The sequence below is a fragment of the Mastigoproctus giganteus genome, chromosome 5, assembly GCF_048544385.1.
Source record: "Mastigoproctus giganteus isolate SK-2022 chromosome 5, ASM4854438v1, whole genome shotgun sequence".
Taxonomy (NCBI): domain Eukaryota; kingdom Metazoa; phylum Arthropoda; class Arachnida; order Uropygi; family Thelyphonidae; genus Mastigoproctus; species Mastigoproctus giganteus.
In genome coordinates, this window is record NC_143579.1 from 1,501,267 (window position 1) to 1,519,867 (window position 18,601).

Consider the following 18,601-nt stretch of genomic DNA (forward strand, 5'->3'; position numbering starts at 1 on the left):
CGGTTTTTAAACACCATCATCTTAGTTTTGGCAGGGTTGATTTGCAATTTGTTGATTGTTGTCCAGGAGAGAGAGAGAGAGAGAGAGAGAGAGAGAGAGAGAGAGAGAGAGAGAGAGAGAGAGAGAGAGAGAGAGAGAGAGAGAGAGAGAGAGAGAGATGGTTGAGTACTCGCTGTGCTGTGGATTCGAGGGCTGCTCTGGAATGACCAGCGATCACGATGGTGAGGTCGTCGGCGAATGCTATGATTTTCGTTTTTTCAAAACTGTTACTGAGCCAGCTCTGGAGCACCATGTTCCACACCAAGGGCCCCAGGACAGAGCCCTGGGGACACCCACGGTGGATGGGTTTAAGGACTTGGTGATATTTTGACTTAACTACTATTGTACGTTGTGAGAAGTAGCTTCTGAACAGCCAGTAAAGATTGTTTGGACATTCTGCTGTGCGAAGACGTTCCAGTGCACTTTCCCACCATACATTATCGAAGGCCCCCTCGAAGTCAATAAACAGAGCGAGTTCATATTTGGATTGCGAAGTTTCCAGATGCAGGATCAAATCAGAGAGGGCATCTTCACATGATCTGCCCTGGGTGAATCCATATTGGGCTGGTGAAATCATACCTTTGGAGAGAAAGAGATTCGTGATTCGGATGGCCATTAGTCTTTCCAAGGTCTTGCCCAGGTTTGCCAGCAGGGCAATTGGTCTGTATGAACGAGGGTTTGTATACTCCGGGACGACCAAACGGTCAGAGGAGTTCACAAGATAGATAGAATACAAGAAACAGCACCGTATTCAGTAGAAAATCCTTAGATGGATTGCATGTGCAATCCATCTAAGGATTTTCCTTGTGGTTCCATGTTTCAGCTTATACAATAACTTATACAGACGGTGATGCTGTTCACATCAGCATCACCGCCTATCATCAACAATTCTGCACCGATTAACTTTATGGTAAAACTACAAAATACGAAATCTTGCATCGCGTGCATTTTTCCACCAATGTGCAACTTTCTTCAAATTGTATGGAAATATTTGAATCCTTTGCTCAATTAATAACAAATGATGCAAGAAAGAAAGCTTATACGGCAGCATCATCGGCAAAAAAAAAAAAAAAAATCCACATCGCCTATCCATCCTCTCCAATAATTCGTCTAGTTCCTCCTTAAATTTATTCAAACTACCCACTTCCACAGCACCAAATGGAAGCTTGCTTCAACAATCAACTATCCGCTAGCTGAAAGAAAATTTCCGTAAATCTATCATGCAACCATCCTTCCTCAATTTTAATTCCCCCCCCCCCCCCGCGTGCAGTCATGGGAGTAAGAGCAAGAATGCCATCAACACTGAGCTTACTCAATTCATTAAAAGCCTAAAATATTCCCAGGTACCTAGTTTTCAGACACTGCAATTTGCGGAACTAACGCCTGTTTTTGGAAGAGCACCCCTTTCTTCCTCAATAATTTCGTTACTGTTTTGTGCAACCCCTTCCAACAGATCAACAGCCATCCTAAAATGACGTTCGTAGAGCTGTATGCGGTACTCAAGATGTGGCCTAACCATTGTTTTATACAAAGGAATAACCACCTACTTGTCCCTTCAAGGAGATGATTATTAGTGTATATCATTGCCAAAACCCCATGAGCTGTCCTAGCAGACTACAACAGTTCTACCAATATGGAGATTCTAATCCAGATTGACACATCCTTTCCCTGATGGCACGGCTTCATGCACAGATGTCGGTACTTAACGAGCCATTAGTCATTAATTTCAAACCATTTCTGAATTTTGAATATTCCTCATCTGTATTTGTTATATAAATACTAGTAGTCGTGCTTTAATAATGTAAGGCATGAGATGAGCGCAAGTCGTTTTGCAAACTTGAACAGGTTTTAAATGTTCAAGGTTTTGATGTATAGTGAAGCGACTGGTTTATTTCGCTGCTATTTACCGAGCATAATTTTAGCTGTTGCAAATCAATCTCGTATTCGAGATTTCAAAGAGAACAGACACCATGCAATTGCATCAGGCTGGTCGAGTGAAACTTCTTGTAAGTGGCAAACATTTGTACGATTTGATCTTTTCAGGTTTTTTTTTTCTCAGCTAATGCAAGGCCAGGGAAACTTTTCAGAATTATTTTGATCAAACTGTAGCATATGATAAAGGCACGTTAAGGAAAAAAGGTCAACCATAACAGTAAACGAGTTTCGAAGAAACCGTTTTTCTCCGTTGATTATAATAGGGTGCGGACATTTTTTTTTTATGTTAATACTTTACAGGTGAGAGATTTATACAATAATTTTACTGTATTCTAGATTCATAATGCAATTTTAAATATCGGGATATGTTTCATAAGGCTGACATTACATAAAACTCGGGTGAGCGGCATATCCACGTGTATTCCCAGTCATTAGAACACCGTTATTCCGAAATAAACGAGACCATAACTTCTGTTGACCAACATTCACTTAATCTGACTTTGAGTCATAAAAAAGAAATGGCAACGTATTGAGCACAACTCAGCTTCTTTTTTGTATTTATTTGTAAGCGCAAATCTGCAGATTTTCGTACAAAAAGAAAAAAATATATACTTCATCGACAGTCTCCAGTACAGCCTCTTATTCACCACAAAATACGTCCCAGTCGCAGAATTTCTAAATGTTCCTGAATTCGAGTCGCGTGTCTGCAGTTATTATCATTATTATCATCATTAGCTATATGGTGCAAGGAAGTCTGAGGCTTTTGCTGCACCAGCCACAAAAAAAAAAAAAAAAATCCTGAATTACCGAGAGAGAGAGAGAGAGAGAGAGAGAGAGAGAGAGAGAGAGAGAGAGAGAGAGAGAGAGAGAGAGAGAGAAGGGGATCACCAAGAAAGAGAAGAATGATGATATCCAGCTCAGGACCCTGGGTGTGCCAAGCCCATACAAATTAAACTTCATACCTCACTTCGAACACATTAGGAAAAAGACATACGCAGCACTCTGGAGCACTAGACAAGAACTCACCGGTCTCCGAAGCCCTCATCTTATGATTCAATACATCCTTAAATGCGTTACACCGATTCCGTTGTACGCATCGACTATCTGGTCATCGGCAACTGAGAGCAACATCAAGGCCTTTTTAGGAGTAGAATACTGGCTCCTGAGATGGCTAAACAAGATCGCCAGGAAACCGTTTACCATCTCAAGAGCGGTCTTGTCTGCCGATCTGGACACCCTGGAAGTATATCATCATCTTAACTCTGGCAAAGCTACTAACTGAGAGAATAGATGCGACGAAAGTGGGAAACGTGATCACTCGCCCTCGGATGATAAGACCGAGAATAAACAGGGAAGAACCAAGTCTCAAGTGCCAATTGACTCAATTGGACTCTCTTGGGTGATTCTTCCTTCCCAGCAAATACTGAGAATTATTTTAATAATTTAAATATAGATCCAGAGAAACTATGTACAGACAAAATGTATAGGACAGAAATCTTTGGTAATGTGTACCGGCAGGTACAAATATAATAAGAAGACTAATTTAATAATTTATATAATAATATTTAGCATTTAACAACCATTCGCAATTAATTAAACTAACTTAACAATTAATTCATTAACCACATACTCTGTTTTTTCATCTCCAAATATTGTAAATAAGTTCACGTAAATATGCTCGTAAATACTGATATAATGTACCACACCCTCTAGCCACGTGCTGTCTATGGGTGTCTCGAATGAGAAATAAACAGATAATAATAATAATCAGATGTGAACCCCTTCGATCAATCACAACCCTCTGATTAATAAACTAACCGACGAAAATAACGTAACCTTGGCGTCTGGCTTATTTCATAGCAAGAAGAAACGTGAGCTTCTGAAAGTGTGACCACGTGCCCGGGTGACTTATATTAAATGTGAACTGCCTTTCCGCCATTTACACGCAAACGATGTCAAGAGAAGAACGGGTGGCGGAGGTCAAGTGTTGTGAATGGAGATCAGAGTGAATAAAAGTGAAGGAATAGAACTCCTTCTCCGTTCATATGAATTTTTAATTCACAACTGCAACTTAGAAAAAAGGGACTCTGTGTCCTTCAAATCTTTCCCTCCTTGCCCACTTGGGTCTCTTCCATTTCTGTGCTCTGCCAGAAAACCAGTACGGAGTGGGAGGTGGCACAATTGGCTACTTGCCACAGTCTTCCGCTCGAAATAGCGCCGTGAAAAGGAGTGTTGTAATTCCAAAGTGGCAGCTTTCCAATTTCATTGACGTTGTTTTTCCCAAGAAAATCTATTAATTGCGGCAGCTAAATGTAAACGTTAATGAAAAGTTTTGCATACTTACAAGCGGGGGGCAAATGAATCCGAGAGCGAGGACGTGTTGGCTTCCCCAATGACATCGCTGCGGTGGAAGATTAATTAAAAGCGACAATCGCTAATTAGAACGGCGAACATTTGGGAGAAATTCCCTATTAAAACGCGCAATAAAGCCAATTCACGGAAAACTAAATGTAAGGCGGACACCCTGTCGACGTACTTCCGGAAGAACGGACTGCGAGCCCAGAAGCAACGAACACATTATAAGCTATAATATATGCACTACTTCCTCATTAACTGTTGTCCATTAGTGTTAACCTTCGCCTCAAGTGTCAGCTTCGACTCTACACCCCGCGGCATTACGTAATCTCCACTTACATTTCGCAAAAAGAAAACGCCACGAGAAAGTAATCTAGAAAAAAAAAAAAAAAGAGAGAAAGCCGGAAAACGTTATAAACGCTGCCAACGCATCTGCAAATTTCTCCGATTAATAAATTAAACGCCACACACAATGTTGCACTCGCACTATACAGCCCGCATATCGTGCTTAGGGATTTTGCGACGTACGTCGAGAAGAGTTTCTAATATCATTGACAGAAATTAGGCCCTTTTTTTTTTTTTTTTTTTTCTTTTTTGTCCTTTCTCTTTTCCCCCACAAAGCTTAAATTTCACCATTTCAAAATCTGCCAAATCAAAAAGAGAAGGAAGCGATGAATGTTGCAAATTCCGACAAGCAGCATTTGAAGGGCACCTCTACTCTACCTACCTGTACCCCGATACATAACACCAATTAATATTATTAAATTAAATATAACGCGCCAAGTTCAAATTATTATTCACTAAAATACGACCAATTCGCTTCTAGAAGCGATTCAACGCTGTCTCATTTCACGCGAGGGATCACCAACGTCAATTTTATACGATGTGAGTGATCCATTAATTCACCCTCGAGTTAAACGTGCTGCCCCGCGACTCATTCAATCGGACAAATGATGGCTGCTCGGTTGGATCATCTGTAAAATTCTGTTACAACGAATGCCAGGAACGAAATATTTCGTTATTAATAACGCTTCGTAAATTCCGATGAAAAATGAACTGGGGGTCGAAGTGCATCCATCGCGTAAAATGCAACGCTTAACTGGAAATTTGCTCGTGGTACTTTTGACGAAAATTGGGGCATTCGCTTTTAAAAGATAAGGCAAGAAAGTTTAGTATCATTTTCCTATGTTTTCTCCATTTCCGAATGATTTATGCTTTTGCTTTTTTTTTTTTTTTTTTAACTCCAGCTGTACGCAATCGCTCTACAGGCACCTCTTTTCGTGCACACACACAAAAGCGAATTGTACGACAAATTTCGGTACCAACAGTTACTCTTCTTCCCGCTATTTAGAGAGGAAATTAAAATCAAAGAAAACACGCAAAAAGCTGATATGAGATAGAACCATAAGGAAAGAGACGTGGTGTTTTCACGATTTCGAGTCTCGAAATATTCACAAACGTAACATAAGATAGGTACCAAAATTTTGAGCTATTCCTTAACGTATTTCAGAAATTTCACGCTCCCCATATTCCTGAACAAATGCAAATAAACAGATTTGTCATAAACTTTTACCTATGAGTAGATTACTGTTATAAATTAACGCGTACTTAAATACATTTAATCTTAAAGATTGAAATAAACTATGCTTCACATCTGGATTAATGGGGTACGCTTCATAAAATCAAGTGCGCCCAGGGGTTTCCCCGCACTTTGAGAGCCCCTGTACTTTACTATTGTGTAATACAACTGCACAATAAATATTCCCACCCACTATTTCCATCAACCCACGGTACTACTAGCACTAATATTAACCAGTAAATAATATGTACTATAACTATTTTTACAGTACATATTAGTTACACATTTTATAATACTAACATTAGTTCAGGATTTCCCAAAGTGTGGTCCGCGAAAAGAAGATGTCGGTCAGCGAACAACTTATTTGAAATATACTTATATAAAGCTATAAGAAAATTTCCTGAAGAAATGAAAATGTAATAAAATACCAAATACCCAGTTATACTAAAAATACTCATTAAATAAATATTAATTTGCCACTTAGAAGTCATAGTATGACTTAAAGTACTGTTTTATTGTACTAAATTCAAAAAATAGCAAGGGCTTAATTTTTCAGTACTCACCTTGATCGATCTACAATTGTTATGGTTTGAATGGCAAAAGGTGAGTAGCTTTAAGGTGATTGGTTCTTAAATTAAGGCGTTGGGTAAATAGTAATTATGATGGAAACGGGATTAAAATATGAGCAAGGAAGTAAAAGTACGCTAACTCCGTCCTTGGTTGTCATTAAATTGGGTTAAATTGGGAATCTCTAAATAGTGGATATTTATTTGCCCAAAAGCAGACTCAAAAATATATCAGTTTTATGTAAACTTTTGATAATAAACAAAGAAATGAATTACCTATCTTTTATTTATATTTACTGATGTTAATGAATACCTAATTGCATTATTACTGGTATGTCAAATGTCCTAATGGTAGTGTCATTATTTCCTGAACCTACGAGTATAATTATTGAAAATATATTAATTTATAGCTATAGGTGTGCCGCGAAAAAAAAATCTGCAAACACCGGTCCGCCCTTTAAAAAGTTTGGGAAACCCTGCATTAGTTGATGACTCTCGTGAACCGGCGCAATACAACCGCTTTGCTCATTGGAGAAACCCAACCCATGTTTAGTCTCAGAGCAAGATTTCTGGCTTCCCCATCTCCTTCAAACCATGCCCGGTGGCTAAGAACTATAGGTTTGATATCTTTCGTGTTTTGGGCTTTTATTGAAAAAAAAAAAAAAAAATTTCCCTTAAGTGGTTCGGCAGGGAAAGAAGAGTGAGAATTAGCAATCCGATTCGACTCTGGTGCAATCTCAACCCACATATTTATCTGTTTAATAAAATTAAAATTTTCGTATTAATCCAAGGATACAGGAAAACATTAAAAACAAAAAATTTTACTACTTGACAAGTAAAAATAAGACGTATCTACTGTACCGTTAGCCGACCGGGCTAGCCGGGTGGGTGAAGTGCCTACCTGGCAACCCAAAGGTCGCGCGTTCGAATCCCGCCTCGGGCTTGGATCAAAGTACTGCAAAAACCTTGGGAGGTGCATTATGGCCACAGAAGCCGATGCGCCAAAAACTACCAAAAAAAAAAAAAACTGTACCGTTATTTCTGAATGTGTGGTATTACTTAAACCAGTGGTCTCAAACTCAAATTGCATGCGGACAGAATGCACGATCTGAAAGCAGCTGACGGGCCGGAATCATTTTTTAAACAAAATGAGAGTGAATACAGTATATATATATATTGCACCGTACTTACCCTTAATGTATGGATACCACCCCTTTATAACCTGGTGTTACGCGTGAGTGTGGTGTGTAAGTTTATAATAAGTTTGAAAATTCTCTTTCTCAACCTATTTTCTTTCTTTTATTTACTAAAATTTTCTTCAACACATAGAGAAAAAATACATATATTTGTATGTAAATAATTATAAACTTCTTTATTTCTTACTACAACTTGACACTTGGTGGCGTTTCTATTCTGATAAAGTTTGTAGCCTTGGAGAAAAATTACTAGAAACTATCTTCATCACGGATTGTAGATGCTCATCGGTTGATCGGGTTCTTTTCTTAGACTTATTAATTTTAAACTGCGAAAAAAAAAAAAAAAAAAACTGTTCACATATAAATGTACTCCCAAACAAAGCGATTATTCTTATTGCAAAAATTCGTAACTGAGGGTATTTATCTTTTGACATGTACGAATAAAAGTTAATCAAATCTGTATCTTCAAATCTTTGAATAAGATTTATTTATAAGATTTATAAATTAATTAGCTCCATTTGTAGATTTTCTGGTGCGTTATTCACGTTCGTTTTTAATGGTAATACACAGTCTAGACTTTTCCATAGCTTGAGGGTTACGCCCTAAACACTTTATATTATGGTAATGAAAATAATGTAAAATTGGACTCCAAATCATTAAAACCTTTAAATCTGTCTTCAAATTCTTGTCGTAATAATGCTATTTTTCTAGCATATTCTTGATATTTTTCATTTGAAATAATAGGGCAGGATTTAAGATGTAGGAAATGTACGAAATTTTTTGATTCCAGTTGTGTTTCCCATAATTGCAATTTAACTTTAAAAGTTTTAATACAAGCATACATGTCAATGATAAGTTTATTCTTTCCTCGCAGCTCTTTATTGAGAATATTTAAATGGCCGGTTAAGTCAACAAGAAATACTAATTCTGTTATCCGTGTATCATTATGTAGCTCGTCGATGGTTTTATTTTTTTGTATCGTGAAAATTTTGATTTCATTTATTAAATCAAAAAATCGTTTTAATACAGCTCCTCGACTTAACCACCTCACCTCGTTGTAATAAATCATTTCTCCGTACTCACTTTCAATTTCTTCGAGCAATGCAACAAATTCTCGATGATTCAGAGCTCGTCCACGGATAAAGTTTACTTTTATTATCTGGTTTTTTTTTATGAGCATTAGCAACTAAGGCCATATTCTCCGGGGATATGCGGTGGTCATTCTCTGATCTTTCCGCATCCTCCGTATTTGGTGGGCAAGGGCTCAAACCCCGGTCTAATCAAGAAGCGTGTGCTGCTGCCCACCTGGCTACGGAAGTACCGTTTACTGTTTCCATAACATTATCCATCTGCAAACTTTTGGCACAAAGTGCTTCTTGATGAATAATGTAATGTATAGTGCAAAAATTATTTTGAAATTTTTCTTCTTTCACTATATTTCTTAATTTTACCGCTACTCCATTTTTTTTTTTTTTTACCAACCATAGCAGCTGCACCATCACTTGCAAATCCAACCATTTTATCCCATCTTAATTGATAGTTATCTATTACAGTTTTTATTTCAGAAAAAATATCCTGCGCACCAGTTTTTCCTTTCATAGGAATTATTTCCAATAATTCCTCAATTACTTCAAATTCGTCAGTAACACCTCGTACGAAAACGGCAAAGTTGTGCTATATCTGTGATGTCAGTACTCTCATCAACTGCTATTGAGAATGCTGCAAAATCTATACTTTTTCGTTTAACTGACATCGTAAATCACTAACGCTTTCGTTAATACGTTCCGCTACCGTGTTGGCTGACAAACTAATAATTTGAAATAATTGTTTGTCAGGACAAAGAAGTTCAGCAGACTTAATCACACAATCTTTAAGGAATTCGCCATCAGTAAATGGTTTTGATCGTTTTGCAATGACGTGTGCGAGAGCAAAACTTGCGTGAACTGTTGCTTCACTGGATTTATTTGCTTCAGTAAAAAAAAAATTGTCGTTGTAAGCCAGATTTCAGAAACTAACTTTTCTTCCCTCAATTTGCCTTCCAACATTTCAAATTTTTCTTTATGATTTGTTTCGTAATGGCGACGTAAATTGTATTCTTTTGGAACTGATATTCCCTTATTACAAATAAAACATACAATTTTATTACGCACAAAAGTACATAATTTCCCATTTATCTTGAAAAAAACGTCCTTCTTCGTCCACTTTTCTTTTACCCTTTGTTAAAGACATGGCTTGCAGTTTAATCTCTTAATTAAAATCACGATTATAATTTTATTTACAACTTTAATTTAACAAGATGAATTTTCGTATGAAAGCAACACTCAAAAGTTATGCACAATTCTAAACGATAGGTATTGATATAATGTAGAATCTATATTATATCAATACCTATCGTTAGATCTACATTGTAGATCTAACAACAAGCACAAATAAACAGGTTTTATAAGCCGTACGTTAGTTTGTCTCCATCTATATAGCAACATGAACTGCGCGGCTGTTTATATTGTTGGCAGCTAATCACTAGTTGGTTAGCTGTGCATCCAGCTAACCAACTAGTGACTGACTCAAGGAAAATATATATCAAAAGTACCAACTCAATAGAAAAAATCGGAAACACCACAATACCGAAGCGCCACCAACTGTCGGCTGGCGAACTAAATTTACTGATTGCACCGACGTGGGAAGTTCTCCCACCCAGTCACGTGGCCTGGCACACAAGCATACAGTGACAAAGACAAAGCCCCAACCTATTCATTCTATCTCTTTTCCTTCAATAACAGTCGCGCACATAAGCTCAGTCCATATCTCTATGTCTCTAAAACTATCTTCTTCTTCTTTGTCCTCGCCTTTTTCCGACGTTCATATGGGGTCGGCACTGTGCTCTTTCCATTCATCGTCCCAATGTTCAATGTTCCTATTCTAACACTTTTCAACTCCTTCTTAAGGAGTTGAAAATCACCGCACTATAAGCACCGCATTACAACAAATACATAATTGAAATGTATTCGCGGGCCGTGTAAAATTGCTTCGGGGGCCGGATGCGGCCCGCCAGTTCGAGACCACTGACTTAAACTATGCTTTCCAGACAAATAAAAGTGTCTGAAAGCACAGTTCAGACATATAAAAGTATGTGTACTCATAGGTAAATTTTTGCGTCATATCTATTTATTTTCATTTGTTCTGGAAGGTAGGAGGGTGTGAAATTGCTGGAATAGCTCAGGGTTTTGATACCCCTGTTATGTTATGTTTGTACAAAATTATATTTCGAGAGTGAAAGATCTGAACCAAGTACTGTATTCTTAATCTTGTAGCATATATAAGTATTTTTATTTATTTGCCGATTTTAAATTCAATAATTAGGTATGACATACATCGGAATAACTGCAGCCGGATTTATCTCAACAAGTAACGATTCTTTAAAAATAATTTTCAGCGATACTTACTAGAACGAAATTATTCATCCTGCGCGCAACAACACTTCAGTGTGCCGGGTTTTTGCTGTAATTATACTGCGTCCAAGCTTCACCCTGATTTACTGCTATTTTCAGTGCTATTAGTTTTTATATAGCACGTGACACTTCTATTGAGTTTTTCAATTTTATAGTTAACAATGCCATTGATCCCAACGTTGAAAAGTCAAGTTGCTGGCAGTTTTTTGATTTAAGATCATTGGAGTAACTCCTCTAAGGGACAGGTAACGCATAAAGCATTCCAAATGTTATTTTTTTGCATCTGTAGAAAATAAATCTACCTGGTTTACTTCAAACTTGTATACGTTATTTTTCATTTCTGGGCGCGGATCGATCAACACCAAACTGGATGAGTTCCATCCTACAGTGTAATAAATCCTGAATTCAGGATTTATTACACAGTAAGCTTCTTTACAATATTGAAAATTGGGAACGTGTCCTTTCCACTCTCATCTGCATACGGATTTACGGAAGCCATGATACAACTCCCCCCCCCACCTTTTGGTTCGGGAGAAATTTTGCTAAGCTACAGGAAGGAAGAACTGTCTTCTTAAGACACGGTTCTTATCCACTAAAAAAAAAAATTTATAACACCTAAAACCTGCGTCTGTTGAAATAGAAATTTTACTCTTCTTAGAAAACAGGTATACTAGGCTAAACGTAACCACCAACAAGAAAGAAACTGGCCTGCTCCAGAAATTGAGCAACCAAAAAACAGTTCACAGAAAAGAGAAAAGAAATTACGATAAAGAAATAGCTAATGCGAAGAGAGATTCCTGATTACAATCAGTTCATTCTACTGGAAATTCAGATACTTTTATACAAATTAACAAGAAATAAAATATATTTCCCGGAAATATTCAATAAGGTTTAAACTAATAGTACAGAAACAAACTTGCAGGATACCATAAATATTATAATGGATAGGTTGTTTCCAGCGGATGATCCTAACGATCATAATGAATATCATTTTCTGACTCGGTTTGAAAACTATAATTACTCTTCTGATACACCTACTCCACCTTTTACTATTGTGGAACTCAACGCTGTTATAGCTGAAGAAAATATTTCAAAATGCTTGGTTACGATGGGTTGAAAGCAGAATATCTTTACAATACGAATGTTTAAAATGTTCTAATTCTGCTTTCATTATTTAATAAATTCCTACTTGCTAGTCAATTCCAGACACTTTGAAAGAAAACTGCTCTCTTGCGAATCATCCAAAAGCCCGACAAATTTCCATCTGACACGAAATCGTATAGCTCTGCCTGCAAATTTGGGAAGCTAATAGAATGACTTATTGCTCACTGAATTCAGGATTTATTACACAGTAAGCTTCTTTGCAGTAGCCAACAGATTCTTTCCTGGTTGTTTGGTTTTAGAAGCACAGGCGACTAAGGCCATGTTGCTCCTTGTATATTGTCTGTAAATTTCGTATGTTCTGAGGTCGATTTTCTGTTTGCTGGACGAAAAGTTCAAGTTTCCGGGATGCCGACCTCGCCTGAGACCGATTAAATCAGTCACGTTGTGAAAAAGACACATAGAAAATCCACCCGTCATTGACGAGATTCGAACTGAGGTCTTTTCCACCCGGTGTGGGGAGGATGGCGATTCTAAAAACTGTGCTATCCACAAGGGCTTCTTTCCTGGCCGATCTTACGAATACGCAGTCATTGATCTTCTTTACATAGTTACGAGCAGCCAAGTTACGAATTAGCTACTTTTATTGACTTGGAGGGCGCTTTCGACTCCATGTTGTGGGAGGGCACCCTTAAACTTCTCAGATTTTCTGGCTGCAGTAATCACCTCTACAAACTAGTCTGCAACTATACTCAAGATAGATTTGTATTAATTAAATCTAAAGATCAATACGTTAAAACAGCAGCTAATAGAGGGTGTCCTCAGGATTCTATTCCGGGCCCCTCGTTTTTGTCGTAATTTTTCCAGCACACACACGCATTACTGCATACGCTGACGATTCTACCCTTATGTTCGGTGACAGATAAAGATCGGCTTTAGGACTCCAAGCAAATACAGTTTTACAGTGTTTTGGAATGGACAAAACTAAATAAGCTTACAATTAATCCCTGGCTGGGCCGTTTTAATGAATGGACGCACTGGGTGGACGCCAGGGGCCTCACTTGTTGATCTTAAATAATTTTTTAAAAGACTCTCTGTGATGGAGCATAGTTTCCAGTAGCTCTTTTAATACAAAGGGTTAGGAATGCGACCAAAGAGACCCAGAAAAAAATTAAAACAAAATTTAAACTAAACAGGGGCAACATTTGGAAATTCGTCGGGGGATCCGAGAATTCTTAAAATAGCCCTCATCCCTGGAACACTAAAATAGTTTTATTTAAAAGGCTAGTAGGAGTATAATAGGCCTCCACAGATTAAAATAATTAATCTTGAATTGGCTTTCATGTGCGAAACAAAAAATATCTTCGAATAAGTTTAGCTGATAAATTGAAATTTAATGCATATCAACTATCTACCAAAGTTAAAAATTTTGTAAGAGCTCTTTTGGGAATTACTCGTCAGAACTGCAGCTTATCAAGAAAAACACTGGCCGTCTACTGTACAGCTGTCTTGGTACCCAGGACCATAATGTGAGACCATTTGGGCAGGCATGCAATTATACTGCAATCACTGTCTACGCATGTAGCACAGTGGTATCGTCAACGTCCTAACCACACCGGGTGGAAAAGGCCCGGATTCGAATCCCGTCGATGACGCGAGGAACTTTTAACGTTCCTCGCGTCACATAACGAGGCACATAAAAGACTACTGTACAAAATGGAGCATGTTACTGATAAGGATAAAGGGGCGGATAAGTGGAAGACAGAGGATGGTTATCAATGGGCACTGCTCTTCGTGGACTAATGTTATTAATGGGAGTTCACCAGGGTTCAGTGCTGGGCCCACGGTGTCCTATCGATTTAACGAAAAATATCAAGTAGACATAGGGAGGTCATAATCACTGAATAGGGCAACTATAAGACCAAATTTGAAATACAATGTCCAAGTCTGGAGATCTCATCTGAAAAAATGAGATTGAGCTACTTGAAAGAGTCCAAAGAGGAAAGACTTCGATTATGTGGGCTACAAGAACTTGGAAGCCAGGCACCTTAGAAGGGACCTCGTTGAATTTATTAAGACTGAGAGGGAATAGTAAAGTGAATGAAGGTGAGATGACCCCTAGCGTTGTCGCTGTTATGGGTATTATTGCATTAGGCAATCATGTAACCATTCACTGCCTGCAATAAAGATATTACTAAATTTTCACCGCTATGAAGGATTCCCCATAAATTTAAATTACATGGTAAAAGGTTAGACCGGATTGTAAAATTTCTTTTAGCCAGCGAGCTGTTGATTACTGCAACAAGTTGTCTCTGTTTGTTATTTGGTTTTTAAGAGCATTAGCAATTAAGGCCATATTGCTCCAGGGATATGCAGTGGTCATCCCTGACCTTTCCGCATCCTCCGTATTTGGTGGTCACGGGCTAGAACCCCGGAGCAGCAGCAGGAGCAGCGTGTGCTACGCACTGCTGCTCCTGCCCACCTGGCTACGGAGGCGTCAAGTTGTCTCTGCAGACAGTTGATATGACAGTCCGAAGTTCAAAAGTCGACCGGATAGTTACCTACGTGAAGAGGGAATCATATAATTAGTCTGTTTTCTTACTACTTTTTATTTATTATATTATTTTTTGTTACTATTGTTGATTATTATTATTTTTTCCTGGATCACTGATTAACATGAAATGCTCCCTGTGAACAGTAACGATGTCTACATTTTATTATTCAGAGAGTAATTGCCGCTTTTTAAGAAAGAACGTGAAAAATTTTGAATGACTGAAAGAAGGTAGAAAATCTAAACAATAACAGAAGATTGGATCTCATGAAGTTCGCCTATGGCAGCGAATTGTCGCTGCCATAGGCGAACTGCACTAGACCACAGTTGTCCACACTTAGCCTCGTGGAGGCAAACCAGGTACCCAGTAGTTGATATTTTACTCTGGCAGGCTGTGCCACCTAGTTTCCTGAGATTTCAGTGGCTAGGGCCTAAAAAAAAAAAAAAAAAAAAAAATTGTGGGGAAATAATCGCTGAAAAAGGTTTAAGCCGAAAGAGTTTTCCGTGCGCGGTTTGAATTTGGGGTGTTTTAATGTTTGACATTGTGCGGGACATGCGCTGGTGTATAGACAGAGAAGGGGAGAGAGACTTAAGGACTGGGGGAAAAAGTCAGAAGAATGGGGACAACAGAGTAGGTGTCCCCAAAAGCAGTAGGGCAGGCCCATACCCTACCAGGAGTAGAGAAGCGGGGGGACAGGAAACGGTCTCCCCCTCCCAGGAGATTGGGAATTACAGGTGAATAAGACTAGGGAGTCCTATTCATAATCAGACGGCCACATGCATACCACAGGTAGTTCCTACATTTATGTCCAGTCCGGGTTTTTGTCACTTTTTTTTTTTTTTTTTTTTTTATGAAAACCCCAAACATGAAAGGTATCAAAACCTATAGTACTTAGTACCATGCATGGGTTGAAGGAGAAGTATGGGGAAAGGGGATGCCGGAAATTTTGCTCTAGAGACTAAACATGGCTTTCACCACTTCAAGCCTCCAATAAGCAAAGTGGTGGTATTTCACCGGTTGATGAAAATCATCTGCCACCTATAAATTTGGTTTGTTTGCATGCACTCATCTTCGTCGGTTCCTGTGGCTGTCTAACCAGGTTCTTTGTCCCTTTGCTATTTTCTTTGATCTTTGTAGGGTCCTTTGACCCGTTTGTGGTCTCACTTCAGTCGGGATTGTCTTCTTCCACGCTCATTTTGATTTCCTCTTACTCTTTGCAGTCTTTGGGGTGGTCGATTTTCTTCGAGTATGCAATTTCCTTTTATTCATTGTGGATAGCAATTTCCGTTCTTCTTCGGTCGAAGACTTCTCGCGCAAACAGCCTGAAAGCCGCATAGTCGTCTTCTGTGTCCAAGAGATGGTGTTCTTGGTATGTATTATATTTTAGTTATTAGCACGCTTCTGTGTTCCTTATAGTACTCACAGTCGTGCATTATATGTTGCCATGTTTCAGGCTCACTGCAGGTGCAAATTAGCTCCTCCGTTATACCCAGCATGTTCAATTTCGCTTTGAATAGGCCATGGCCCGTTAGTAAGTAGGTTGCATTTAGTTCCGGGTTAAACCACGGTGGGGGGGGGGCTTTTGGATACATCTTGGCAACCAGTGGTATGAATCTCTTCGTCACTTCGTCCGTTGTTCAATGCTGTCCATCTGTCCTGCCACAGCTGTAGCAGGTGAGTCACGGTTTTTTCTGCTTTGCGGTTGTTGTTGTTTGGTTCTAGGGCGAGTCCATAGATTGTAGTGGGCGTTCCCTTAGACAGGTCACACTGAAATGACTTCACCACCCGGCCGGGACCTGTCTGTCCCAGGACTGCACTACTCGAATCTTACCTTCTCGGAGTGGACTCTGCCAACTATGACTTCACGCAGCATTGCTGCCAATGCCACGTGGCGATCCTGAACCCGTGCTCCCTTGCGCGGCCCTGTTTCTCCCCTGTCCTGGCAGGGAGGAGGTGAAAGTCCCCTTGTCTCCTCCCCGCCACCCCCCCTTTCCTTCTGGTGTGGCATGGGCCTGCCTCACTGATTTTGGGGTCATCTACTCTATCGACCCTATACTTCTGTCTCTCACCCCCCAGCCTTTAGTCTCCCCTCCCCCCTCTAGCTTTCCAACTAGCGTTCATCCCATGTCAAAATTATCCTAGCCCTACACCCAAAATTCTTAATTCCACACTGTATAACTTAAAACTCCTTGGCCTGACCCAACCTCTAGCGCACCCCCCATTTTTTTTTTTTTTTTTTTTTTTGTCCTAGCCACTGAAATCCCAGGAAATTAGGTGGCAGGACCTGCCAGAGTACTTATTTAAAAATACTGGTGTACCTGGCTTGCCTCCACGGGGCTAAGTGTGGGCAACGTTGGGCCTCAGTAGGGGTCCAGCGGCTAAATAGCCAGATGAACAACGGTACACGACACTACATCCAACAATATCCATACACTTTTAAATCTCTGGCCTTTACAGTGTTCTGTAACACGCGACAATGTAGACTACACGGAGATGGGGGTAACCCCTGTGCCGTTAGACCCTAAACACACTTTACACTTCACTTTTTACACCTCCAGATCCAGTGCGAGGACTCCTGTCAAGACCTGGAGGGCGTGCGTGCTCACTGTTCTGCATGCACGAGAGATGAGTATAATGCTACTCTGGATTGTGTCCGGGTGTCTTTTATTTACAACTGTTCCTGCTTTTTTGTACCATATCGGGGATCCGTGGGTAATGGCTGGGATGAAAATTGCTTTGTAGTGCAGGGACAGGGTTTTTCTGTTTAATCCCGTCCCTGCGTGAGACTCTTGCTATTAATGCTGCGTAATTCCTTACGCAGGTGGATGATGTAAAGTGTGTTTAGGATCAAACGGCACTAGGGGTTTTCCCCATCTCCGCGTTGCTTTCATTGTGGGTGAACCAGTTCGCTGGGAAATGCCAGAGATTTAAAAGTGTATGGATATTGTATATGTGTAGTGTCATGTACCGTTGTTCATCTGGTCGTTTAGCCGCTGGACCCTTACTGAGGCCCAACGTTACCCCACTTTCGCCCCGTGGAGGCAGACCAGGAAACACCAGTAGACTATGATTTACTCTGCAGGTCCAGCCGCTTAATTTCCTGAGATTTCGGCAGCTAGGACCTAAAAAAAAAAAAAAAAGAAAAAAAAATATATTTTTTGGCAAATTCGATGAGGAATAACATTTGCCATCAAGGCCTTCAAAAGAAGAGGCTATTAGAAGAGGATGCCCGAACTGGATCTGACAATCGCCAACTCATGCACAATAATTAAGCGAGGACAACATCAAAACTCACCTTTCCCCTACTCCCCCACCATCCTGAGTGGGAGAGGAATCTTTCTACTTGATTAACACTTATTTCTTCTATCTGGGGCAGATCTTCCCTTAGACCTGTGTTCGGGTGATAGAAAGGGGGCCTATTTACCCCCCTTTCTATCCCCCTCCTTCCTCTACCTTAAGCCCTCCTAAAGTTCTCTAGGAGTGCTCAGAATGACGACAATAAAACGCGGCACGCCTATGGACAATAATTAAATGACAACAACAAATCTCACCTTTTCCTCTACTCCCCCGCCATCCTGAGTGGGGGAAACTTTCTACTTGCTTAACACTCATTCCTTCTAACTAGGGCCGACTTTCCCTTAGACCTGCCTCCTTTCTATCCCCCTCCTCCTCCTTCCTCTACTTAGAGCACTCCTAAAGTTCTTTAGGAGTGCTCAGCATGACGACAGTAGAACCCGGCACGCCTTCTAGTGGCAGGGTTGGGGTGGGGTGGCGACTTGGTGTCGTCCCCCACCTGCTAGGTTGCCGATCCGGCGACTACACACAACAG

General features: G+C 39.8%; 1 protein-coding gene across 3 annotated transcripts in view; it reads right to left on the minus strand.

Moving 5' to 3' along the window:
• Nucleotides 1-18,601, minus strand: part of LOC150085123 (paxillin-like) — a 273,123-nt gene that overhangs the window by 210,850 nt on the left and 43,672 nt on the right. The window contains exon 1 of one of the 3 annotated variants that reach the window (XM_090373881.1): nucleotides 4,319-4,535. The exons of 1 other annotated variant lie outside the window; for it this stretch is intronic. In XM_090373881.1, coding sequence (XP_090230007.1) covers nucleotides 4,319-4,373 — 55 coding nt within the window. In that variant the 5' untranslated portion in view covers nucleotides 4,374-4,535. Of the gene's footprint in view, nucleotides 1-4,318; nucleotides 4,536-18,601 lie in introns of those variants that run through there. One more of the 3 variants, XM_090373885.1, reaches the window with a different exon arrangement.